Genomic DNA, 27,913 nt, shown 5'->3' with positions numbered 1-27,913 from the left:
CGCGGGGTTATTGCACGTGATCGTGTTTCGCGCCACATTCGTAACACAACAGAGCGAGCCGATAGACAATACAGCTGAACGAGTGACACAATCAACGAGGAAAACAAGGATATTTTGAGTTTTTGGTTTCGTTAATAAGTTTATACTTGCTTTTAGTTTTCATTATTAGATAAATTAAGTCTGCAATCATGCCAGCAAGGGATTACGTTGCCGAGAAAGGTAAGAATTTTTGATGGTCGACTTGGATGGAAGCTTAAAAAAAACGGTCATTAATTCCGGTCGTCGGTACGACGCTATTGTATTGTACATACACATGATACAGTACACAAGAAATGAAATCCAATGTTTAACATGCTTGTGCGCAAGTGACTGCTAGCCTATCTTTAGTTTAGTAGTGATGCTTTCAGGCTTTAAAATCAAATGTTGGCAAGAAATAATTTTTTTCTTCAAAACTAACAGTAACAGGAAACCCAGCTAAATTGCAAAATGTTTGAGCTATGTACTCAAAACATTAAAACTTTAGTTTAAAAGGGGTCACATATGTTTGCGGAGTATTTTGTTAGTCCATGATTCTCCCCAGCAGCAAGTTTGGATCTGCTCCCTCCTAGACCCTCCCTCGGGTCCATGTAGTGCCGTACTATTACGCTAACTTTCGTATTCGGCGAGGAGGACAATTTCGACCTCCTGGTTTGTTTACAAACAGAGAGGTAGACAAAAAACCGTTCCGTGTGTCCAAACACTCAAGTATCAGAAGGATGGTCCACAATAGCGTGATTCACGTAACCTGAATAGGGATTAAAAAGCTGTCACGTAGAACCATGTGCTTCTATTGTCCAATTTGCCATCAAGATTTCATATGGAAACAGTTCAGACCCAGTACAAGATCATGTCAGAAATTAATATTTTGTTCTGGGTCTGAACTGTTTCCATATGCACTCTTGATGGCAAATTGGACAATAGAAGCACATGGTTCTACGTGACACAGGGTAACACTAGGTTTTAAAACCAGGGGTTCTCAGAACCCTGAACCCCTGAAAGTGTTAAAAATATGCGCTCAAATCCTAAAATGAGGGGTTCTCTAATCTGTCAAGTATTGAATGTACCGTTTTAATATATCAGTATCAGATTTTGTGATTTTGGTTACAATGAAAAATGATGTGTTACCTGTACCATATAGTTAAGCAAGGCCCGGCAAAAAACACAATCTCACGCTTTTCATGCCGCGATTCTCGCTATTAACCAACTATCGCACTTTTTAAGAAAGTTCCCAAGCAGTGTACTTTAATAAAAGTGTTGCTTTATGCCATAAAAGTTCGCGAATTCCATAAAAGCGCAGTTCAACTTGCCATGTCGGCAAAGTGCAGAATTCAACACCATTGCAAGCACATGGAAGCTATGCTTTACTCAATAAAAAATGACATTTCATTGCAAATGAGTTCAAGTTTAGGTCAAATATCATGATATTTACTGAATTCCTGGAGTATTTTGACTATAAAACATAATTCAAGGGCAAATTTTTGTCATTTTTTCTTCTACGGCCGATATCATTGCGTCATATTTCACCGATGACATATCTCTACACACCACCTGCCAAGCATTTCTTTCCGATCCCTAGAATTAGAAATTACCAACTCACGTACGTGTCATCATTCAGTACTGCAATAACTCATCAGCAGTGATTCTAGACAATATCGCAATCTGTGTAAATATGCGGCGTGTGTATTTTATTTCTATTTTTAATTTATGTTACAATGCTACTGCGACTTCACTTGGAACATTTATGTTACATTGCATTTTATGTTACATAATTTCTGGACGGGCCGTAAATATTGGAGATCGAAGCTTTTATTTTCTTTCACATGTTTTCATTTTTCTGCGCGCATGAAAACCCCTGAACTGGTATGCAAAAATTAATATATGCGCTCAAACTTCAAAATATGCGCTGTACGCGCAGAAACGCAGGTTAGCGCGACCCCTGACGTGACAGCTTTTTAATCCCTATTCATGTTACGTGAATCACGCTATTGTGGACCATCCTTCTGATACTTGAGTGTTTGGACAAGCGGAGCGGTCATTTGTCTACCTCTCTGTTTGTAAACAAACCAGGAGGTCGAAATCGTCCTCCTTGCCGAATACGAAAGTCAGCGTAATAGTACAGCACTAGGAGAACGACTGGTTATGTAGATTACATATATGGTCATTTTCACAGTAAAGGGTGTAACTTTTGATTTTTAGGGTCAAAATTTCAAACCACTTAAATATGTTTCTGTTTACTGTAATCATGCATAGAAGCAACTTAAATTCCAGTAAAATAATGTTTCAAGGCTTAAACCTTTTGATTTCTGATAAAAATTTGACATTTCCATAACATTTTGGTTAAAATCTAAGAAAAATGTATTTTACATAAGCTCAGAAAATTATGACATGAAAGCTGGAATACATGTGAAATTCCATTCCAAAGTAAGTCAACAGATATAAGTTAAATTTTATACCATGTTTTGCTATGTTTGTAATTGCAATTTTGAAAAATTTTAACATCAAGGGTCATTTGCAATGGAAATTTCCCAACCTTATACATATTTTTAAGTTTTAATTGGGTTCCTAAAATAATTTGAATGTCTAACTTCATGTACAAATACTACTTGATGAAAGGAACCTCCCAGCCAAGTTTCACAGAAATTGAAGTTATTTTTAGAATTGGCAATTCAAGCGATTTGTGTTTCGGAGGCTTCAGTTAACAACACAGGTGATCATAAAAGTAAAATATTTGGCTAACTACTTCAAGTTGACATGAAAAAATAGGTCAAAAATATCACAATTACCAATTTTCATGCTTTGCTTCTAAGTATTGAATTTCAGTTGTGACAAAAATTAAATTATCACAGCAAGTCATTTTTTTTGTTTCTGAGGCTTCATGTTAACAATGGTTAAACATTGCAGAAGTAGTTTTTTTGAAAACAACACTGTTGGGATCATCTAAGCTGTTATTTTCTTGTGTGTATTGAATCAATGATTCTATGTGGCAGATATTGTAGATTTATAACATGGTAATTTTTTCACCCATTCGTTAAGTATGGTGTTATTTGCAGGTGAAGCCTCCGAAACAGGCTTTCTTGGGTATCAGTATATTTTTCAAACATTAACCATAATATCAATTTTTTTTAAATTTATGACATTCTGCACATATCATGTAACAATTACAATGCAGATATCAATATGGAACACACCAATTTAGATATGCATAGATGATAATTAACCTTATTGTTGTTTCGGAGGCTTCGTTTGTTTCGGAGGCTTCAATTGTTAACGGAAAGTTTGTATTGGGTCCCATTTTCAAACGGTGATATATATCTCCATGATTTAAAAACAAGTGACTTGAGGATCTACTTTGCTACATTTTGATAAATAGATTGGATGAGCTCTTTTATTTATATTTGCCCAAGCTTGCTGAACAGTTTGTTTGGAGGCTTCAAAAAGTTAACGGAAAAAACGGCTCTTTGAAGTCAAGATTTTATAAAAATTTTAAAAGCTTGCAAATCGACTAATTTTTGTTACCCATTTCAAGTTAAGATATCAACTGTTAGTGTTATGAATCAAGAAGAAGTGAAGAAATAACCAAGAATTATGAACCAAAGCTATACCCACAAAGTTTGTTAACAATTGTTAACGGAAAATGAAGCCTCCGAAACGACAAATCTCGAAGTCCGGTTCTCAAAAATACAGGGCTGTTCACAATTAAATCTAATGTGGCAGTGTTTACTGAACATATGACCGTACTTTCAGGATAAGAAAAATTATCCATGAACTAACTGAAGAAAACACAGGGTTTTACAAAAATGTTACTGTTTTTTATAGTTTTTCAAAATGGCAATACTAGGTACATTTAAGCCTGCTAAAACTGAACGCAGTAACTCCCAAAGATGATTATGCTACTCAAGGTAGCTGCTAACTAGATGACTTATGTGGCCAAAAATCATGGAATTCTGTGGCTTTATGAGAACACTACGGATCAAAATGTTAAAAATCCAAAGTTACACCCTTTACCGTGAAAATGACCATATAGCATTAAAAATCAACCCAATACATGTAGGTATGCCAGGTGAATTCAAATTTGCCATCCCTTGAAGCTTATAAAATATGAAACAAAGATATAAAACCACATTTGGGGAAACAAGTTACACTATACATATTTTGTTGTCATGATCAATACATTTATCAGTTGACAATTTAAGCCTGCTATTCAGCACAAAACAAATAAGGACAGAGGTTCACTCACCATAATGGTTATGAATATTCACTTCTCCTGAAAATGTGTTATTTCTACCAAACAATCCATCCATATAAATTGCGTATAAGTAGAAGTGGACTTGTTACTGCACGTTGAACTTCTTTTATCATTCTTCTTCTTCTTCTCTTGGATACTTTTCAACGTCCCGTATGGAACCAGACGAAAAGGATGTGAGTGCGCAAGTAGGCGCGTTAGTCTCTTCGTCTTCTTTGTTGAAGAAGACGGTGATGCTTTCTTTAAATTGCTTATTGTCTTTGGTGGTCTGGATGGTGGATGGTAAACTGTTCCAGTCTTTTATTGTGCGGGGCACATATGAGTTTTTGAACACTTCAGTTCGAGTTGCTATTTGGATGTATGAGCTTGTTGAAGATCTTCTGGTCTGGCGATTAGCTGGGGCCAGGTGACCCCCCAAGGCTTTGTGAAGAGTATTGACCCGCGAAATCTTTCCCACTTAAGTTCCCGTATGAGTCCTGATGCACTTGTGTCTCTATTATAATCTCTTGTCACCATACGAGCAGCCCGTCTATGAATTTTGCCTATCTCATGTATATGTTCGCTGGTGTATGGGTCCCATACGCTTGAGCAATACTCTAACGTTGGTCTTACTAATGTGAGATAGGCAGCTGCTTTCGTATCTTTGGTGCATGAGTGGAGATTTCTTTTAATGAAGCCGATGGTTCTATTTGCGGATGAGGTGATTTTAGCTATGTGTAAGTTCCATTTCAGATCTTGTGAAATTTCAACGCCGAGGTACGAATGAGACGATGTTTCTTGTAAAATTGTACCCCCTAGACTGTAATTGGAGACAATGGGTGTTTTTGAGCCAGAAAATCTGAGAACAAAGCATTTCTGCGGGTTAAATCGCATCTGCAATTTCCTTTCCCATTCGGATAGTTTATTTAAGTCGTCCTGTAGTCTGGTGGCGTCCTTGGTCGATGTTATATTGGAATACAAAACACAATCATCCGCAAATAAAAGTACGGTCGAAATAATATTGTCAGGTAGATCGTTAATATAAATTAAAAATAAAAGGGGTCCGAGCACTGTACCCTGTGGAACTCCTGATTGAACCTTGACCCATTGAGAATGTTCACCCCCCACTACGAATGCTGCTGTCTGTCCTGAAGAAAAGCTGAAATCCATCTATTAGTATTGCCAGATATGCCATGTTGTTGTAACTTAAGTAGAAGACGATGGTGGGGTACAGTGTCTAACGCCTTGAAAAGTCCATTACTATCATGTCGGTCTGGATCGTTTATCAAAAGAAAAGAAAAGGTCATGCATAGTTTGTATAAGTTGTGAGTCACAGGAATGGCCTGCGTCTGAATCCATGTTGAAATTTATTGAGTATGTTGTAAGAATCCAAGTGTTTCATTATTTGTGAGTGGAGTACATGTTCTAAGACTTTGCAGCTCACTGAAGTGAGGGAGACTGGTCTATAATTCTCCGCTTCGGGTTCTGTCACCCTTTTATAAATCGGGAGATGTTGGCATTACGCCAATCTAAAGGAAGTTCACCAGTATCAAGCGATGCTTGAAAAATCTTAGAAAGTATGGGCGCCAGTTCATGAGCAGCTTCTTTAAGAATTCTGGGGATATGCCATCAACCCCGCGGCTTTGTTTGGATTTAGGTCTTTCAGAAGCTTCTCAATTCCTGGCGTGTGAATTGTAATGTTTGGGATAGGTGGTGTTGTATTTTGAGCGAGATTAGGTATAGAATGAATGTCCTCCTGTGTGAATACTGAGCAAAATTGGTTATTTAAGATGTCAGCCTTCTCTTTATTGTCTGACACTAGAGCACCATGATCTTTTAATGCTGAAATACCAGTTGAGTCCTTAGAGATATTTTTGATGAAGGACCAAAATTGCTTTTTTGAATCAAGACAAACATCTCTCACATATTTTCTGTATGAGAATTTGGTCACCTTGTGTGTGTCCTTTCTTATTGATGTGAAATTGTCCCAGTCAGAGCTATTACCACTTTTACGGGCCTTGTTGTAGGCTCTTTGTTTACGCCGTTGCATGCGTTTTATCTTGGGACTTATCCAGGGAGTTTTATTTTGCTTGCTCATGATTTTGGATGGGATATATTTATCCATAGTGGTATTCAGATGTGACTTAAATTCTGACCACATCTCTTCTACAGAGACATTACCACTAGTGTGAGACTTATTGCAAAACTCATTGCTAAACCTGTTGAGCTCGTCTTTAATACCAGGCATGTCAGCTTTATTATATAAATAGGCTTTATGCGGTTTCTGTTTGATACGTTTGGGAGAGGTATTGATGATCAACATAGCGATGCCATCGTGATCACTCATTCCGGGAATCACAATGGACTTCTCAACGAGCGTAGCATTGGTGGTGAAGAACAGATCCAAAATTTTGTTTTTACGGGTGGGTTCCGTCACCATTTGTTCAAGATTGAAGTCATTCGCAAGATCTATCATCTGGTGACAGATGTTTTTGACTGGGGAACCTTGACGCACAGATTGAGAATTCCACTGTATATCACCCAAGTTGAAGTCCCCCCCTAACCAAATATGATCATTTTTTGATCTTTTGATTTTGGCCAGGGAATCATACAACAAATTAAGATAATTGAGATCCTTTTTATCAGGTGTTCTATAAAATGATCCTATTATCAAGTTCTTACATCCAACAAGTTGGACCTGAGTCCAAACTACCTCGCAAGCAGTATCAAGATCGATCCTATGAGCACCGATAAGGTCATTTTTAAGAACAATAATGACTCCTCCATAGGAATCTTCCCTGTCCTTTCTGAAAGCTGTGTAACCTGCAGGGATGAGTTCCTCGCTTTTCACAGAGGGGTTGATCCATGTCTCGCTACCGATGACAATATCGGGTTTATGACTGTCCAAACAAGCAGCAAAATCTGCCACTTTGTTTTTCAAACTGCCAAAATTAATAACCAACACTTTCAAAGGTCTTTTAACCTTTGATTGGGGTTTCCTGTTTTGGTTTGTGGGCAGTTGCTGTTTATCACCCTGTTTTTGAGGTTGTTTGGGAGATGACGATGCCATTGGTGGACTTAACGGTGCACCATCACTACTTAGGTTTTCCAACCCAGAAAAACTATTAGACATGTTCATTGACCACTGTGAGAAGAGGGAGGTACTGTAATTGGGCATACCACAACTGCAGCATATCCAGGAGACATTTGAACCACCAAGAGCCTCATACATGACGGTGTTCATGCTCATACATTGTGTGTGGAACCAACCGTCACATTCATCGCACTGGACAGCTCTTTGTGTCCAAGTGCAGGGGTCTTGGCAGATGATACATGGAAATTTAGAGCAACTTGCATCACGATCATCTTTGGAAACAGGCCCAGGCCCCGGGTTCAGTTCAGTGTCTCCGGATTGCATCAGTATCAATAAGCATAAATACACTACAACATTCTTACCACAATTCATTTTGTTACGTTTACGATACAGAATAATTGGTATTGGTAGGTATTTGTATTTGAAGGATGTAATCATATTTGGTGTGAGGCCAATTCCAGTTAGGTACGGTAATCAAACAAGCATGACAACTGATAACCTGTGTAATTTAACACTCTCTTGGCATTTGACTCATTCAGATTATTAGTATCATTGTACCATTTTGGTGTAGTTGTTTGAATTCTCCAGTATGCATACTCTTGACTATTGACTATAACAGTTCCAATAGCTGGGTTTACTCGGCTAGACTCGCCATGTCGGATGACCTCCATTTTGTTTTCCACTTCAAATCCGACACAATCCCGCCATGGTCAAGCAGTAAACAGATTGCTAAAATAAGTAAACCGATACTCACAGTTCTCCAAGGGAACATAATGGGTCAATAAAGTCTCAAGGGGCGTCACCCAGCACCAAAACCGATGTCAGAACCACGCTGCGCCAGCTATCTGCACGATTTAGCACTCCATTGCAATGCTCGAGTACGAACCAGATGTAAAAGGTCCCGTATGTATTCCAAGATGGCCGACAAGCCTCAAGAAAAGTTCCCTGGTTCACAGGCATACTAGGAATCTGTACATGGAAAGCAATATAATCTCTTGTTCAACAATTGATACAACATAAGCTTTGTCTGCAACTGAAGTAAATAATTCACTTTTCACAATTAAAAACTTTAAATCATGATGTTGCTATTAAATCTCAGGGCGAATAGTGGGTATAGGAAATGACACTTGCCCTATGTTCAGGCATGTATTTTCAGATCAATGCTTATACTTAAATTTAGGGTGCTTTTTGAAAGTCCATATTCACGGATGATCTCACGGATGATCACACATAATAATTTAAGGGTCCTTTGAGAAAAACGTTGTAAGAAATCACATATATATTTCCGACCTTTTTTCAAATCCCTGGTATAAGGATGGGTTTAAGGGGGTACTACACCCCTGGCCAATTTTTTGCCTATTTTTGCATTTTTCTCAAAAATTATAGCGCATTGGGGACAAGTAAGATATGTATATTATAGGGGCAAGGGCTATAACTATTGTACTGAAAATTCAGCAACTCAAAGCAAGTAGTTATTGATTTATTGATCAAATATTGGTTTTCCCTCATTTTTGACTGTAACTCCACAACTGGTGTCTGTGCTGAAATAAAATTTCCAGTGCAGTAGTTGTAGTCCTTGCCCCTATAATATACATATCTTACTTGTCCCCAATGTGCTATAATTTTTGAGAAAAATGCAAAAATAGGCAAAAAAATTGGCCAGGGGTGTAGTACCCCCTTAAGAGTTGGAAAATGGATAATTTACTCAAGGTAATGTTAATGCCGATACTTGTTTAGATTTTGAAAGACATCTGCCATACTTGTTTAGGAGTTTATTTTCTGATCAATGTTTAGGTTGTTTTTTGAAAGTCCATGTTTACAGATGACATCCCCTTGTTAATGGCAAGTGCCCCCCTGGATAGAAGCAGTGTACCACATTTCTTGGATACAAGTACATGCGCACCCCTACATGTAGTGTCACTGGTGTGTGTGTAAGAGTGTGTAAATTTAGTACTCATGACTGTTATCTTTGCAACAGTACCTCATTTAGTTTGTCTCTGAGTGTAGAAAATTGCATCTTCCTCTGTGAAATGCTTCAAGCATTCCATGAGGTTTACAAAGGCGTCCAGGTGCCGCAATTTTTCTTTCAGCTGTGTTGACTCCAACTGAAGGTCTTTCACAAGTTCGTAATGAGCCAAGGCATTCCGTACATCTTTATATACCTAAAAATAAAAACCAGCAAATTACATCATTTTTTTAAGAATGAAGGTTAAAAAAGGAAGAGTACTTCAATACATTGATGATTATATGTCTATTTTAAAGCTGCAATGCATTATGTTTGATCAGTTTCTGAATTCTGTATTGTTTACCTTATCAATGTCAGCCATATCTTTCTTTGCATCTTCGGGATCAGGGTTCAGCTGTGGATGTCAATACAGTAAGAACAAAGTTTAAAAACGGGCTAAATTCCAATTTTTAAATCAAGGAAATGCCAAGATTTGTTTATAACATGTAATTTGAGATCTTAAACCCTACATCCAGTAATTATGGATAACCAAGGTTCCTGCGTGTCCACTTTTTCACAGCAATTTCTCATGATGTGCGTATCCCCAATTAACAGTGATACAAGTAATAGTATTCACCGCCAAACCGCAACTCTGTCCTGGAGCATTGAATGCAGAAATGTTTTTTCTGATTTTGACCACCTAACCAGGAACGTTTGAGCAAATTAAATGTACACACAATTTTGTGCATAATTTTGAAATTTTTTACTAAAACATCGATTTTTCAGAGTGCACTTTTGACAACGTTGCACGATTTTTGTGCCAAGATAACTCAAAACATATGTAAGCAAACGTTAAACGTTTTGCACTATGGTTTAGAGCACATCTCAGTCTAGGGAAGGTTTTCTAATTTTTTTAAACAAAAATATACCATCATGTGCAATTTTTTGCTGAATGGACTGACAAATTTGACTTTTTCATGTGTTTTGTCAATATTTTAGAGAACAAGGGGAATTTCCAAAAAACAAAAACCTTCCCCAATTTCACGTCTTTACTTTATGAAAAGCTAACTGAAAAAAGCTTACTCCACACATATTTTTTTGTATATTGTCACAAAAAATTTGTAGTAAAAAAGTGTTTAAATCTGACATTACCATAGGATTCTTCAACTCATTTTCATCCAAAAATGTATTATGCATGCCACTTGGAGTCAGTCAAGTGTCGCACAGTAATTATATTAATTTTTTCACCAAATCTTGAACAGAACAGGGCAAAAATACCTAATCTGAGCCTTTAAAAACCCTAGAATCTGTGAGGAGCTGGGGCGCTGCCCCCACCAGGGCTTTGCCTCTGGACCCAGGGGCCCAAAAGTGGGCCCTGGACCCCACCCACTATGCGCTTGTTCGCGCACACGCTCCCTCACAAAGTCCTCCCTTAATAAACATGGGAGTTTCCAGTTGACACTTCAAATAAACTAGTTGAGAAGTTCTGATGTATAGTGTTATATAATTTGGTCTTAAACTTTAGAAATAATGAAGTCAGAAAAGGTCCATGTTCTCTTCCATTACTCTCCCCTTACTATCACCAACACAGGCACATTCTCAAAAGGTATTTTTAGGTTTACAGTCTTCCTTTTTTTTAACCCCTTTGGAGCCTAAAATATACCACATCCACTTCCACTACACACAGAAATCTTAACGCGGCTGTGTACTATAGACATTGTTTCTTTCTCAAAATTAAGTTTTTATGATATGTTTGTACCTTGTTATGTTTTTATAAATACAAGGAATGAAAATCCAGATTTGTAAACTCCAACTGCAATATTTTAAGGATTTTATTTCACTATTCCACTCATGTTTGAAATTGAAAAGGAAAGAAAATCTTTGTTGTACCAGCAAGGTACACGCGCGCAACAACTCATCGCGTTGCGTATCGCGCAATTTGTTAACTTACGATACTCTGCGACGCTTATTTGCATCTTGTGGCGCATCTTATGGAAACACCACGGAAGCACTGATTTCACAAAAACCTAGTGGTCAAATGGCTCCGTTTTAGCTGATAAAATGTGGGTTTTTCAAGTTCTTTCCCCGATTTAAATATCAAGTTATGAATGGATTTCGCGCAAACTTGTGAAGGGGCTGTGGATTTGCCCGATGTTCACGTGATATAAGTTACAAAAGCGAAAGCTGTCGCATTCTCCTGTGAGATTCGATGAAAGTGCAAAATGTGACCACTTTAAACTTCAACGGCCATTATTTCAATGTTCATTTTCTCGGTAAAATGACGATTTAGGTACTACGATAACTCAATAAAATAATACAGCATCTATAGGTAAGCAAATATGATCATCGTAAAAAGCATGATCGACTCAAGAAACGGTTTTCTCATTTTTTTATATTTTGGTCTATTTCGATTTTGGGCATCATTTTTTTTTGCAAATAGGCGTTTTTGAATTTTAAAAAGTTCATTTTGATGCCTTATATGGTCAATATCTCTCAAAAAATAAGGCCAATATCAAAAAATTAAAAAACGTTTTTGGAATGGAGCCTCAAGATTGAGCTAAAACAAAATAAAATATTTTGGAAAGAGTGTTTTTTGTTATGATGTACCTAACAAATATTGCCAAAACTCACGTTTTTGTGATTTTCTTCAAAATTTTTGTTTTTACCCCAAATCTGTATTTATATTAAGATTTATTGATGTCTTGCCTTCATAAAAATGTATACTTTTATATGTTTTATGCGAATAATTACAAAGTTATTGCACTTTTACTACATGCATGTCTGAGAGTACACAGCCACCTTAACCTCATAATACACATATATTAGACTTTGATAGTGGGACACTATATTATTACACTGCATCCACATCCACATCATAAGGATACACCATCACTAAAACATGCACTCATCTCAAGGATGCGGCTAAACTTAGTTTGTGGTTTGATTCTCTTATTATCATGCATATATTCCACACTGGGTACAAAGTTAACTTGACTCTCTCAAGATGAGTTTGTGAAAATCAATTTTGATTCAGGTAAAGTTCAACAAAATTGCACCCTTGCACACTGGTGAACTTCCTGTTGAAGATGTGCCAGTGTTGGCATACTGCGGATGCACAATAAACTAACCCTGCATCTGCTTTACTAGTAAATCAAATACAGTAAGGTTTTGTAAATGCTAAAAAATCAATAATCACCTTTACTAACTTTTCCAATGGCTTCCTTAACTTTGATGCCCTGAATTCTATTGTTACTTATTTGCTGCTGGATTTGTTTACTACTTTCTTTGGATACCAAAAATGGAGCAAAGTTCATCATAATAAGCAATATACTGCCTGCATCACACTTGTCAAAGGAGGTGATTTCATCCAACCTCTCTCTTGGTGTGTTGAAGATAAATCCTTTGGCAATTTGAAGAGAATCGCTCTGTAATTCAGATGTTTGTAGATTGTTCCATTTTATTTCTGTGGAACTGGAACCAGCATTTTCTACACCAATTTCCCACATGATACAAGTTTCACATGATCCTTGTTTACAAGTATCACATAATTTTGGATAAAATTGTCATGGATGTAAACATTACACAAAATGTCAACAAAACATGCTACTGCAGAACTCTATGCCTGTATGTGTGTGTCTGAGGGCCGATCTGAGGGCTGATGACACACATTCGATGGGTGTACATTAATGCTACATGTATGCGAAATTGTCTACGGTACCACTTGTGATGAATAGCAATAATAAATGGTACATGCACAAGAACCATTTACTTATTTTTGTATTGTTTTTTTTACTTAAACTTTACAGACAAATGTCGTAGTTTCCTGTCAGATTTTTACCAAGAAGGTGACGATGTTAAGCAAGGCAAGAACTTCAAGTATGGCAGTCAACTGGTAGGTATTATAATTATTGTACTACAGACTACGGTACTATAAGGCAGCTTTTTTGTAGAAAAATAGTAACACAATATCCAATCCAATATTGAGTTGGATGCTCAACAGACAAGTAAATCTTACTATAAATAGGCTAATGTTGTACGTATATATCTATCTAGATGTGAGTACATCAAAGGCTCAATCAGTTTCGATCCAAAATGTCAACAAATTTATACGGAGATCGAGGAATATACCAAGACAGTAATTTTAATGCGAAAATTTGGTTGAAAAGGGTCAAGAATTTGCCTCAAAATCAGGCAAAATATGGTTGGTTGCTATCCTAGGTAAACAAAGAAAAGTAGTCAGTTGCTAACCTAGCCACGCGCGTCGCAAGGGCGTATCTAACGCCAAGCCGCTCGCGTAGCGCAGCGATACGGCGCTGGTAACGCAGCACTACGCCATCGATGGAAATAAAATGCCCATGTAAAAGAACCTGAAAAAAAGAAGCTAAAAAGGAAATTCAAGAAGGGACAGGTTTATAAAAATAAAAAAATTACCTTTTCAATGAGTCTACCTGTTCAATAATTCCTCCTGTTTTTTAGTAAACGCTCCCATTTACTCATCTAGCGGGGACCCGCACGAAGCGCGGGTGTCCCGCTAGTTATTTTAAATCTTCCAAAAAGCAAGTCAAGTTGTTCATTTTTCGCATGAGTTGACCATGTCAGATTTGTTGTTTATTATCAGTTTCATTCAGTATCATTATCATATGAACCAATTTGCATCGTTTGCTTGCAGGTGAAGTTAGCCCATCGTGAGCAGGTGGCACTCACCATTGATCTAGATGATGTCAATGAGATAGACCCAGAATTGGCAGAAGCTATTCAGGAGAACACTCGACGCTATACCAACTTATTTGCTGATGCCGTACAGGACATGCTACCTGAATATAAGGATAGAGATGTAAGTACATGCAAGGTTACAACTGTTGGGTCATTTAATTTTCAAAATCATTTAGCAGGGGTAGCGTGACCTCAAAAATGCTAAGTTGATTTTTTTCCTGCAAAACCCATATTTAAGGGGCCAGTGAGGAATCTTATGGGGTCCGGTACGAAGTTCCTGCCGTAAAGCGATGTCATGTAGCAAATACATGTTGAGATGGCTGATCACCTGTGACCTGTGCATGCGCAACCAGGAATATGTGATAACTTGTTAAGGTTGATATTATTGTTATTGTGTTGTCAATTACCGATTTTCATGATTTTTGAATGCTCTATTCAGAAGATTTCTTAGGTTTTCTGTGTCATAATTGGTTTCATTTTTTGTATCGACAATGACAAATTTTTTATGAGCAACTCTGCAATGAATTACATTATTTATAAAAGCTTCTGTGCATCGTAAAATTTTAAAGGGTCCATGAAGTTTTGATCGGACCTGTTGGTCAATTTCAGCTTGTAATTTAAGGGGTCCAAAACAAAAAGTAAGGGGTGCACAGGCGGCAGACAGCGCAAGAATGCGACCTCTGTCATTTAGAGTAGACATAAGTGTGACTTGAGACAAATGTATTGAAAGTAATTGTACTCAATTTCAAGATTCTGCATTTAAAGAGTGCACTCATCAGAAATTGAAATACTACTATGTAAAATGTGATGCAGTCTCACAAACTGAATTGTGTAAAATATTTTTCTCAATTTTCTTCCCTTCCATCAGAATATTCAAAAGATGCCTTAGATGTATACATAGAACACAGGTTGCTGATGGAGCAGAGGTTACGTGGACCCAATGCACCAGAGCCACAAGACGCAAGGAACCAATTCCCAGCAGAGCTCATGAGAAGATTGTAAGTTGTCACCATAGATTAATTTGTCATAATTATCTCATACTGTTACTTAGACCTACTTTTTTTCTTCTGCAAATGTAGGTTTAGAAAAAAAATGCTTAAGGAATCAGCCAAATTTCACTCAAAACTGGCAACATTTACCACAATTTCTCATCTATTTCCGCATTTGGGGAAGCAAAATTTCCCTCCAAATGTTATAATTTTACAAAGTCAAAATGTTTGTTTGCCAAATTTTACACTTCTATTCAGCCAAATTTTACACTATCTCTTTTTATTTGTTATTGGGAATAGTAGAATTTTTTTCCAAATGCTTTTTTCCAGCAATGAGTTTCTTGATTTCTCTGGCCTTGGAATTCCCAAGATTTTTAGTAACAAGCAAATTTAAAATGTTTTCAGTTTTCACATCTTGGAAGCAATGAATGAATAGTCATTTCATCTATGTTTAAAATGATCTAAAATGAACCATACATTTTTTCACCTCTACACAGTGAAATCTACTTCAAGGCTCCATCACAGCAGAAGGGTCTATCGGTGCGTGACGTCAAAGCAAATAATATAGGCAAGCTGGTGAATGTACGTGGTATTGTGACACGGTGTACAGAAGTGAAACCTATGATGACAGTAGCAACGTATACGTGTGACCAATGTGGTGCAGAAACATATCAACCTGTAAGTCATTGAGCAGTTATTTGATTTACGGACATCTTCACAATTTGTTTCCCCGTAACATGTTTTCATACATATTTTCAAAGGAAACATAAACATAAAGCGCAAGATATCATCATGCAATACATAGAATAGTCTCAGATCAGAGTACAGTCTTTAGTGTTTTAAGGGAAGGGGTATGAACGTTTGGACAGTATTTATTGTGGGACATTAGAGCACATCAGACATATCGAATTGTATTCTGAATACGAAGAATGTCCTTCTGATATCAAATAATTTTTATTTTATGAAATTCGCAATGTAATACACATTTTATGGCAAATCATTAAAAATTGATATTTTTGATATTTAACAGTACTCGAAGTAAATTTTATAAATCTGATGATTTATATTTAAAGTGTATGTGGGATGAAAAGCCGACGATCAATTGAAAATTTTGACCTTTCGTATTGAAGATATGGATTTTTTTTCCAAAACACCAAAATAAAAAGGTCTTTTGGGAAAAAATCCGTATCTTCAATATAAAAGGTCAAAATTTTCAATTGATCGTCGGCTTTTCCTCCCAGCTACATACACTTTAAGACTATATCATTAAATTTATAAAATTTACTTAGAGGACTGTTATATCTCAAAAATGTGAAAAATATCAAATTTTAATAATTTGCCATAAGATTTGTATTAGATCGTGAATTTCATAAAATGAAAATTATTTGATATCAGAAAGACATTCTTCGTATTCAGAATGCAATTAGATAGGTCTGATGTCCCACAAAAAATACTGTCGAAACGCTCATTCCAGTTCCCTTAAGGCCACAAGCATTATTCAGTTTATGGATACAGGTGCTTTATAGGTTTTCATTATTTTGATGATTATTAATCCTAACCCTTTACTAATCTCAATTAGCCCAAAGCCCTATCTCCAGGCACATGTACGAAGTGTATTCTGTTACACTAGGGGTAGCCAACTTTTTTGATCCAAGGGCCACATTTATGAAGTTCAAACAGTTTGGTAGGCCACATGCTAACCTTTATAATCCATAATGTTATTTTGTGCAAGAAAGGGCGTTGGTACACCTCAATTCTTTATTGTCTGTAGAAATTAATGTGGGGTCAAGGGTCCCTGGAATGAATAATTCCAATATTTATTGTTATCATTATTTTTGTTTTATATATATTTCATTCTTGCATTTATCTGAATTTGCAAGTGAAAAAAAATGTGTTTAGTTTAAAACTTTTTAATTGTTCTTACTTTACAGATTAATTCTCCAAGTTTTATGCCATTATTAATGTGTCCTGGTCAAGAATGTACAACGAATAAGTAAGTTTAAATGATATTAATATTTTATAGTGAGTTCTTGGGACATAAACAATATCAATGGAAGTTATTATATTTCCATATCTAATATCCATTTCCATCTCTAACCTCTCCAGTTTGTTCCAAAGGTCAATCTGTCCACATTTCACCCCCTGGTTTCTTATTGGTTTGGATGTGATGTCGTACATACCAATGCTGACCAATCAGTGATGAGCAACTTTGCTTCTGATCCAAACCAAATATGAACCAAATTTAAATTCAGTGGGGTTAAAATTTATGTTAATTTTGATCATTCTTTTGACCTAGACGACATAGATTCTCAAAGGTTACTACTTGCCCACTCCTTTCTTTAGTAATGGCACATTTATCTGGATAGCCTCCTTGATCTTCACCTTACCTGTGGTCTTGATCAATACTAACTTTTATATGGTAATTCTAACCATTTCAGATCAGGTGGAAGGTTATACCTCCAGACCCGTGGCTCCAAATTTGTCAAGTTTCAGGAGATCAAAATCCAAGAACACAGTGACCAAGTTCCAGTCGGTAACATCCCGCGCAGTATGACTGTGTTATCACGTGGTGAGACGACAAGACAGACTCAACCTGGGGATCATGTCAGCATCACTGGTGTATCCTTTTTATGTATGAAACAATTGTGTATGCGGATCACAAACCACACAGGAAATTATATATCAATGCTATTTGTAAATTTAAAAGATCACCAAAGATTTCAGATTTGTAGAAAAGGGGTACCAGGAGCCCATTTCACAAAGCCATATGATCGATCTTACTATTGATTTCATAGGGCTTCATGTGTATTAATCGAAAGATAGGTCATATTGCTATGTGAAACGTGGCCCAGAAAAGGCTCTGTTAGGCAACCTTTAATAAGCCTCCCAAAAAATGTGTTGTTGCTTTCTGCAACCAAATCTGAAACTTGCCAAAAATTAGGTCAGGTTTGTGTGTGTGTGCTTGTTTTTTACAAAAACAATTTATAAGCATCTCACTGATTTTATTGAGAGATTTGTGTTAAAACTCCTGTCCAACGGTTACACAGCAGTAAACCAAAAATATTTTGCATTGAACAGTGGGAAATAGACATGCTGAGTATTGCATTACTTTTTTAAAGGATTTTGTCACAGCAGGCAACACAGAAGACACCCAATGTCTAATTGCTCATTTTTACAGCTCCTGGTATACTTTGCTCTTGCATTCAGGGTTATCAAACCAGTGGCGTAGATTTCTTTTTGACATTGGGGGGATGAAGTTGGAAAAAAATCTTGAAGTATAGTCAATCCAGCACCCTTTGGCGACAGAATTAGTTTATGATATAAATGCGAGTGAAGCGCGCGAAAATTTTTGCTATTTTGAAGCTAAACTGATGAAATATGGTGTAAAAGTAGGTTGAATGCGCGCAAAGCGCGCAAAAATTTGCACTTTTGGGGCTAAAATGGGCAAATATGGGGTTAATTTGGTCAGAAACCCATTATTAGGCGTCAGCATTGGGAGGTATGATTGCATGGACCATCCCCTGGCAAAATATTGGGGGGGGGTAAATCCCCCCCATCCCCCCCGGGATCTACGCCTATGTATCAAACATGTGATGTGATAGCTCCTGTGGGGCGATTTTTGAATATTTTCCCAGCGACTTGTGTCCATTTCCTGTCCTATAGAAACTAATAGTGCTAACAACTTTCTGACACTACATTCCTGTCCCGTAGAAACAACTAGTTGGGCTACTATTTGGCTATTAGATTCGGGCCTAGAAATCTAAAACTGAATCATGTGACTCTAAAGAGATTCTTGTAGATTTTTTGAGCCTACACACTGAGTAAATAGGGGAGAATGTAAAGATTCTTGTAAAATGCTGTTACCAGAATCCAAATGGATTCTCAACATGCGAGACAAAATTCTACCCCTATTTGACCCCCAGTCTCGCACTTGTCTCTGTAAAATGTTAGCGATGTTTTATAGGTGACCATACTAGATACAAAATACAGTTCCTGTGTTACATTTCTTTGACTTGGTGTGCCTGTTAGATATTTCTACCTATGCTAAGGACAGGCTTTAGACAGATGGCACAGGGTCTGCTGTCGGAGACATTCATGGAAGCACATGTAAGTAACCATCAATTAATGATCAGTCAGAAATTGCTTTGCTTTGGATATAAAAAAAGTTATCTTTCCCGAGTGCAGTGTGCTACAGGCAATTGACCACAATTGTTTTTTTAAGAAAATATATTTTCATGCATAAAATGGTCAAGGCAAATGTTTCTCTCATCAAGTTTGTTTAACAAGGGAGATAAAATCAGCAACATTTGCACCTTTGTAGTGTATGTTTTCATAAATTTAGGCTTTCGTTAATTGCACAATTTACAAGGAACTTCATAACAGCCTAACAGGGATGAGATTCTTCCTCCTTTTTGGTGCTTTTCCTCTTTTTTGATTGAACCTCTGTCTCATACCTGTCATAATTCTACAACATTTCAGAGTATTGTGAAGATGAATAAAGCAGCAGATGCAGAGATGACCCTGCAGGAGCTCTCAGAAGAAGAGATTCAACAAATTGCAGGTAATTTGGCGGGAATGTGTCAATCAAGTTGTCTTGTTGAAATGTTCTCAGTGATAACAAAGTACTCCTGTGAGATTTGACAAGTCTGCATATCCTTATGCATGTATCCTACTCACGAAGTACCATTTTTCACCCTGGTGTGGCAGTAACATCTATCAGATTCAGGCAGATGTTTTGAGCGTACATATATGTAGCATCACTGCCACATCAGTGTGAAAAATGGTATAGCAGAAGTAAAGAGGATACAAGTGTTTCAAATCTACATGTGGGCAATCTTGGTCTCATTGGTTTGGATATGATGTTCTACAGCATATCCGTGTTTCAGCTGACCAATCAGTGATTAGCATTTTTTGCTTCTGATCCAAACCAGGTTTTTGAGGGGTGAGAACAATGTGTAATTAATAACCAGAATAGAACAGAGAAAGTAGGTAAAGATATTAGATCCAAAGACGGGTAATATTTAGTGAATGTATTCAATTAATGCTACACGGAATGTTGAATCATACTACAAATTATTTGGTGTCTTTTCTTCACTGTTTACAGAGGAGGATTTCTACGATAAGCTTGCATCATCCATTGCACCAGAGATCTACGGTCATGAGGATGTGAAGAAAGCCTTACTGTTATTGCTGGTTGGGGGTGTAGACAGATCACCGAAAGGAATGAAGATTAGAGGTATGTTGACTAAAATGTTGTCACAATCTGGAGGCCAAAGGAGGCATTTTGAGTTGCGGTACTATAATTATCACCACATACAAACATTAGGCTATCATATACTGGAAACACAAAAGGTCTAGCATAATTGGTTCTAAAGTTAAGTTTTGATGTGATGTGTATTTTCTTAATATGTATTTTATTGTTTTTTCCTCAATTTTTTATCAATTTCAAATTTGCCGTCTTTGGGCCTCCATGGACAAGATCTTGTCATAATTACAGTTTTGAAGGAAACTTTCCCAAAGGATGGAAATCGATTGACAAGGGATTTATATTTGCTACACTACCTTTCCTCAAGATTGCATTATTTAGTATGCTCGTTTATTTCATGTTCAGGGGGGGGGGGTCAGTTGCAGAGCTGTAAAATCAGCATATAGAGCAGGCTCATGTTTGTTTCACACAAGTGCATAAACAGGCCTATTGTTTCAATGCTACAAAAGCATGGTCATTTCGAAATTTATCCTGGTTGAAAGGGAGATAGGTTACAAAACAGGCTGATAAAATGTTTTTCGTCCTGATTTCACTCATGATATTTTTCCTAGGGTCAATCTGTCCACATACCACCCCCTTTTTTCATATTGGTTTTGGATATGATGTTGTACATACCAATGCTGACCAATCAGTGATGAGCAACTTTGCTTCTGATCCAAACCAATTATGAACAAGATTTCAATTCAATGGGTTTCAAATGTGTAGTGTCCTACTATGCTAACTGGATGAGTCATGAACCATGATCAAAATGATCGCCACGCAGAATCTACCGCATGTACTGTCATTCGTAAAGGTGCATGATAGTTGCCAGGGAGTTTTGATGTAACCACTTCACTGGACATGAAGGAACTGGAAGCTAAGCTTTATTTGTTTTATTTTCCTGCAGGAAGTATCAACATTTGTCTGATGGGTGATCCTGGTGTTGCAAAGAGTCAGCTGCTAGGTTTCATTGACAGACTTGCTCCAAGGAGTCAATATACCACAGGCAGAGGATCATCAGGAGTCGGTCTCACGGCTGCTGTGATGAAGGACCCTGTTACTAATGAGATGGTACTGGAAGGAGGTGCTCTGGTATTAGCTGATGAAGGCGTGTGTTGCATTGATGAGTTTGATAAGATGAATGACACAGATAGGACAGCTATTCATGAAGTAATGGAACAACAGACTATTTCAATTGCCAAGGTGAGTTTTGAAGAATGAATTTTTGTTGCAACTTAATGCTAGTTTCATACTTAACTGCTGCTTTGCTGCTCTGAAAATTGGTGCAATAAATTACCAAGTACACACAAGCACACTCTGTAAATTAAAAAATTTGCTGGGTGTGTGAAAAAATGATTGGAGGTACTTTATTTTGCCTCTTGTGACACAATTATGGCGAAGCCTGGGCAGTGAGGGAACTAGGTAACTTTAAATGCAGTGGCGAGACTCATAACATCGTGGATTGATACATATTGGCTTGTGTACACTTATGTGAATTATCGTTATCGTAAGCTGGGACTGATTGATGTGTGTAGAAACGAAAGAATTAAAATTTTTGCCTTATAGGATCAACAAAGTCTAGATATGGAATATGATATGTGCTAATGAACTCTCCCAAGTTCAATCAAAATTAAAATATTACAAATCGTTTTCAAATATAAAACCTGAAAATGAAATAAAAAGGAATATTACAACAACTCCTGAGTCAAATACTTAAGGAAGCTGCTATGAAGGCTCATATGTTCTTGTAGTTAAAATAATTAAGAAAATTGTGTTGGTTACTTCCAGAAGGCGAATGAGGATGCAACATAAATTCCTTTTGATTATTTTATTCCAGGCTGGCATCATGACTTCCCTGAATGCCCGCGTATCAATCCTGGCAGCAGCTAACCCAGCATATGGTCGCTATAACCCCAAAAGAACGCTGGAGCAGAATATCCAACTACCTGCAGCCTTGCTGTCACGTTTTGATCTACTGTGGCTGATCCAGGATAAACCAGATAGGGAGAATGATCTAAGGTAGGGAGAAATGTTGATAATTCATTCACCTTTTCAAAAGTAATGTCAAGGACAATGACTAAAACAGTAGGTGACTCAAATAATACATTATAATTGCATATGTTACTATGCCAAATTTTAAATTGGATGGTAATTTGATAAATTACATTTTATCACATAATGATGAGAAGGGATCCCATTTTTTGTTGAATTTAGCATTGAACAAATACAATTTGACTTCATTTTGGAATATCTGACTTTTGTAACTTTCAAAGAGAGCCGATGTCACCATTGTTGTATCTTAGATCCCTCCTACAAAGCAGCACCATTTATTAATTGCTGACATGTCACCGCTCTCCAAAGCCTCTAATATCTTCCAGATTATTTCCAGGCTATGCAGTTTGCCTAAAAAGTATTGAGACTCTCCTTATTATTGTTGTTGTTGTTGTTGTTGTTGTTGTTGTTGTTGTTGTTGTTGTTGTTGTTGTTGTTGTTGTTGTTGTTGTTGTTGTTGTTGTTGTTGTTGTTGTTGTTGTTGTTGTTGTTGTTGTTGTTGTTGTTGTTGTTGTTGTTGTCGTCTTTGAAATTAAAAACACGGAAAATATGACACAACATCCAATGGGGAGTAACACAAAATATATAAACAGAGTTAAAAACCCGACGTTTCGAAAAGACAAAACTTTTCTTTTTCTGCTGCTTAATCAATGTTTTAGTCAATGCAGCTTTTTATCTTCTTCTTTTTATGATCAGAGCTGGTCTCCACTATATTGAGAGCAGGTATCCTTTTTTACTCCTTGAAAAGGAAAAGTTTTGTCTTTTCGAAATGTCGGGTTTTTAACTCTGTTTATATATTTTGTGTTACTCCCCCATTGGATGTTGTGTCATATTTTCCCTGTTAATTATATCCATTGCTAGTGTGACACTGGTGTATCCTTTTGGATCCATCCTTTGGTTCCCTGCTGGTCAGTTGGAACAGATTTTCCCTGTTTTTATATGTTGTCTTTGAGTTGAAGAAATATTTGATCTTTTTACTTGTACAGGTTGGCCCAACATATTACCTATGTACATCAGCATTCAGCACAGCCACCATCACAATTCAAGCCTATTGATATGAACCTTATGAGGTAAGATAACCCCAGCCAGGGGTAGATATTGCAAGTTGAATGCAAGCTTGAAAGTGTGTGTTTATGACTAAGCACTTGTGACTTGCTTGCATGCAACTGTCAACGTTTACATTATGTGGGTATGTTGTATATTTTGGGAAAGGAAAACCATTTGGGAAATTATAGGAAGACTTGTGTTTAGAATTCATGAAAAAATAAACAAAGAGAAATGCATCTATTGAACAGAGGACATGAAATTCACCTTTTTTAAGTACTTTTTTTATGTACTTGCCCTGCATAAACTGGAAACTATGAAACCAAATTGAGCTGATTATAGTGGAAATTCCAATTGAATGAACACAGCCTGACATAGCGTGACAATTTTTTGCGTACACTGCGCGATGCATGCCAGCGTGTGCGACTGTGCGTGAGTGCCGCGGAAGTGAATCCGATCATCTCAACGCTCTCCTGATTTGTTAGTGTTATATCCAAGGTCGTGCGTTCGTGTTGTAGTTTGAAAAATGTGATATATGATCGCGGTTGGATCGAGTACATCTGTTGAAAGCCGTGTTCATTCAGTTGGAATTCCTACTGTAGTTAGGTTGGTAAATCAGTATTACAGGGTTAACCAATTACTGTACTTTGTGTCCTTGCCTACCAGACAAAAATGCAAATAAGAAATATTAACTGATTTCTTCTGAATATTTTTATTTGATTTCAGGCGATATGTTGCGTTGTGCAAGACCAAAGTTCCTGTTATTCCAGAGGGTCTTACAGACTATATCACCGGAGCTTATGTAGAAATGCGTAAAGAAGCTCGCAACAGCAAAGATGCAACATTCACATCAGCCAGGACATTGCTGGCTATCCTGCGCCTGGCTACAGCCCTGGTAAGTTTACACAATCACAGTCGGGATAATGCTGTATAGAACAAGTGTATACTTTTTTTCAGTGGCATACACAACTGCAAAACATTGCACAGGTTGCGACTGCATACATGGCACGGGTATTTCTAGGTCATCTGAGGTCAATAAGTGAAGATTTCTGGTATTTGTGTGAAAATGGCTAAATTCATTACTAACCAGTGAGTGGCTTCGTTGTTACAATGCTGCCAGGGAGATATTTTGAAGTTTTGGTGCTGCATTTTGTAATGATGATAATTTCTTTTTGTTAATTCACATTGTTTGACCTTACATTTGTCCTTGTTTTTTTCCTAGGCTCGCCTTCGTCTTGTGGATGTTGTGGAGAAGGAGGATGTAAATGAAGCTATGAGGTTGATGGAGATGTCCAAGGAATCTCTCAATGCCAGCCAAAATCAAACAGCCAGGTAAGATGAAGGACTAATTACAATCACTAGCAGTGGTATTGTATATACACAAAATCATTTTTATCCGTATCGAAATCAGTGAGCCAAAATGAGGCAAGTTGGGTCATAATACATCATGGTTATGCATGGTTTTCGAACAGGATAGGCTAATGAAAGTCAATTCCCTGTTTGCCGTTACCTATCCCAGTCCCAATATTGCTGAAAAAAATAATTCATTATTTCCAAATATTTTATTATTTGATATTTTGTCAAGTTTTAGAGAAACTAAAACTATTTGAAACTATTTCTCATCAAGAAAACATATTTTAAGCATGTTTTTATGGATATATAGAGGTATCATGCAATCCTTTTTGCCACATGCTGGTTTGGACACTTTGCACCGCAGTCTTGTTTACCAATTCTGCAACGTAGTCTATACCAATACATCAACTACTTACCTGTAGCAACATTGAGATGCTATCTTTTACCACATACTGGCTGGGTTTTGGCAAAGTTGGGGTACAAAATACTGTATTTCATCAAGTAGCCAGCTCAAATAATGAAAATTTGAAAATGATGAATAATGAAAAAGTCACCTACTTAATCTTCAAAAAATAGTAATTGGGAATTGACTTTCATTATCTATATATGCAAAGACCCAGGTCTGCCACTCTCAAACCTAGTAGGGTGGAACCTTGTGAGCACAAAATTGCCAAGGCCTCGGATTTTAGTTCGTGTTAACAGGATTTTGTGTTATCAGGTCTTCATAATATGAAGAGCTTGGTTTCAAAACCGCTTACACCCATCTTGGTCAAAATTTGTTTTAATGTATACACGCCTGTGACCTTCCAAAAGTGACCATGCTCAAATATTAATATACATGTATATTCTTTCCTCTATCATATGATACATAATTGTTGTGCCTGTGATAAATATTTGTAGGCAAAAACTCACTAAATTAAATGGAACAATTTTTACCGAGAATGGATGTAAGGGGTTTTGAAACCAAACTCTTATATATAGAATATATGCTTGGGTCTTAAAAAGCATTTTGTGTTATCAGGGGTTGGCACTGTATTTACACAGCTTGACTATCACTCTATCTCATGGTATCTGATCACTTTACCCTGTTCTCTCCCACTTCATGAACTGTATACCCCCGTTTCTAAACTGCTCTCTGGCTCATTGTTTTTCTATAGCGTTTAAAAAGATGTTATAAGACTAACATTTAGTACACATGGTTCACTAGCTTTGTTCTTATCAATAGCAAGAGAAATATATTGTTACTTTATAAATCATTGACATACAAAGAGTTTTCTGTCTTTCATTTTCAACATAGATTAAAGCCCAATAAGTTGTGTGGTCCAGTTTCATGATAAGATATGTCTCTTCTTGATTTTAAATGCAAAGTCTCTGATCTAATCTTGAGACACCCAAGTTCAGTGTGTCTGCTGACCTCTTCATCAAACCATCCGTTTGAAAATCGGTGCCAAACAGGCTACCATTATTCTAAGTCACTCGTTTTATACAGTGACCTTGTGACTAAGAAAAGAAATATAATCTATCATTTGACATGAAATCTCAGTTGTTTTTAAGAGTTATATTGAATCAATCTCAATATCAATAATTCATTTCTGTCCTCTTTCCTCTTTAGGGCTCAGCGATATGAAGATGTCATCTATGGGATTGTACGAGATGATGCTAGTGATAAGAATTCAAACAGGATTAAATATGATCACGCCAAGCAAGCTGTGCTAGCCAAAGGATTCACTAATGACCAATTTGAAGAGACTGTGGAAGCTTATGAAGAACTAGGTGTCTGGATGAGAGACCAAGCCAGAAAGTGGATCAATTTCTTGTAAATGACAGCAGAAAATTATGCAAAGTACTGAGTTAACCTGGAATGGATAATATTTTGTTAACGATTGTTTTGAGAAATTCAATTATATAATTTGTCAACTGAAGTAAATAACACTATGTATTCAGCTTGGTCCAGTATTAAAGTGATGTATGCGACAAACATAACATTTGTGTACATAAATAATTGATGCCCACAATTGCTGGGACTACACAAGGCACTTGCATCACCAACTCCACAAAGTGAAAGTATCAGAACTTGTGCCATAACTTGAATTTAAAAACAAAATGGCATGTGGTCTTCTTTTTGATGGGGTGGAGGTAAGCAGTAGCAGGAAGGTGTAGTGTACAGTTATGAAATTGAACATTTATGTAGCAAAATTATCTTATACATTGAAGCCAAAATTCTCAATTTAAGCGACGAGTTATTTGAAAGATACAGAATTATAGGAATCATAACCAGCGTGGTGGATCAAAGGGGCAAAATCCGGATTGCTAAGAATCTGTTGCAGTTGGATGGGCTCCAAGAAGTGCCGATATAACTTCTATCCATCTTATAACTTCTGACCCTTTTGCCATCCCTAGTTGAAAAAATTATATCAAAGTATGCAAGTGTAATATTTATGTTTGTGATTTTTTTTTAAAGTGAGTAAATAAGAATGTGAATTTTTGATAGAATGGTCTAAAAGGCCATAGAAATATGATGTTATTGAAGGTATCTTGCTGACTACACTTACTGTTCGCATTATGTGGCATGTTGCAGTTTCAAACTAATAGATTTTAAAGATACTTGGAACTGAAACTTGAAGAGCTTTGTGAGGTATTGTCATAAGAAACAGATGTTTTGTTTCTTTTTGGCTTGTTTAAATTAGGTAAGAGAATCTTTGTAAAACAATAGTCATTGTAAAAATAAGTGTCAATATTCTATATTGTTACCTAGGTTAATACCTGCCTGGTTCCAGCATGGCAACCTACTCATTACTGGTTAAAGATCAACTTTAGAAGTTGCTATAAAACCATACCAATATTAGTAAAGAATATATTTGGCAGTGACATTTGTATTGAAAGCCGAATACTGCTGGTAAAATTCCATTAATGTATTTTTGTAGTACACTTTTAATGCTGTAAGTTCAAAGAATTAATAGTCAGTAAGTAGAGTGATGTAATTATCTGTAAAGTTCTAAATGTTGGGGGATTGGGGGTGTTTTTTTTGTATATACATTTTCTGATACATGTGCATAAAACTTTACTTGAACAGTTTAGTTTAAAAAGAATGAAGTTGTGTGTCTTTTTTATTTGCATCCCATCAGATTTTGACATTTAGTGGGCTATTTCAGTTGAAATCCATACACTCCCATGGGAGACATTACCATATCTTTCACACAGGGGGTGTAGATTTCAG

At 36.8% G+C, this 27,913-nt stretch overlaps 1 protein-coding gene across 1 annotated transcript; it reads left to right on the top strand.

Moving 5' to 3' along the window:
- On the top strand, positions 1-27,785 carry LOC140155074 (DNA replication licensing factor mcm7-like). The gene is made up of 16 exons (XM_072177761.1): positions 1-219; positions 13,107-13,192; positions 13,970-14,138; positions 14,882-15,011; positions 15,500-15,680; positions 16,934-16,995; positions 17,441-17,621; positions 19,032-19,109; positions 19,482-19,563; positions 20,107-20,238; positions 21,155-21,450; positions 22,085-22,266; positions 23,286-23,369; positions 24,070-24,238; positions 24,566-24,675; positions 26,309-27,785. The coding sequence occupies exons 1-16, from the start codon at positions 189-191 to the stop codon at positions 26,514-26,516; spliced, it is 2,181 nt and encodes a 726-aa protein (XP_072033862.1). The 5' UTR covers positions 1-188; the 3' UTR covers positions 26,517-27,785.
- The last annotated feature ends 128 nt before the right edge of the window (positions 27,786-27,913 follow it).

This window comes from Amphiura filiformis, chromosome 6 (assembly GCF_039555335.1).
Source record: "Amphiura filiformis chromosome 6, Afil_fr2py, whole genome shotgun sequence".
In the NCBI taxonomy this organism is placed as follows: domain Eukaryota; kingdom Metazoa; phylum Echinodermata; class Ophiuroidea; order Amphilepidida; family Amphiuridae; genus Amphiura; species Amphiura filiformis.
Note: the sequence above shows the minus strand (reverse complement) of the source record. Positions and strands in the feature narration are given on the sequence as shown.

What these genes read in the sequence shown, in the direction of transcription:
- LOC140155074 (XM_072177761.1), top strand. Translation starts at nt 189, where the DNA reads ATGCCAGCAAGGGATTACGTTGCCGAGAAAG. An exon ending in ATATAAGGATAGAGATGTAA is followed by an intron (nt 14,139 to 14,881) that starts GTACATGCAAGG and finishes CCCTTCCATCAG; the next exon opens with AATATTCAAAAGATGCCTTA. An exon ending in CAAGAATGTACAACGAATAA is followed by an intron (nt 16,996 to 17,440) that starts GTAAGTTTAAAT and finishes TAACCATTTCAG; the next exon opens with ATCAGGTGGAAGGTTATACC.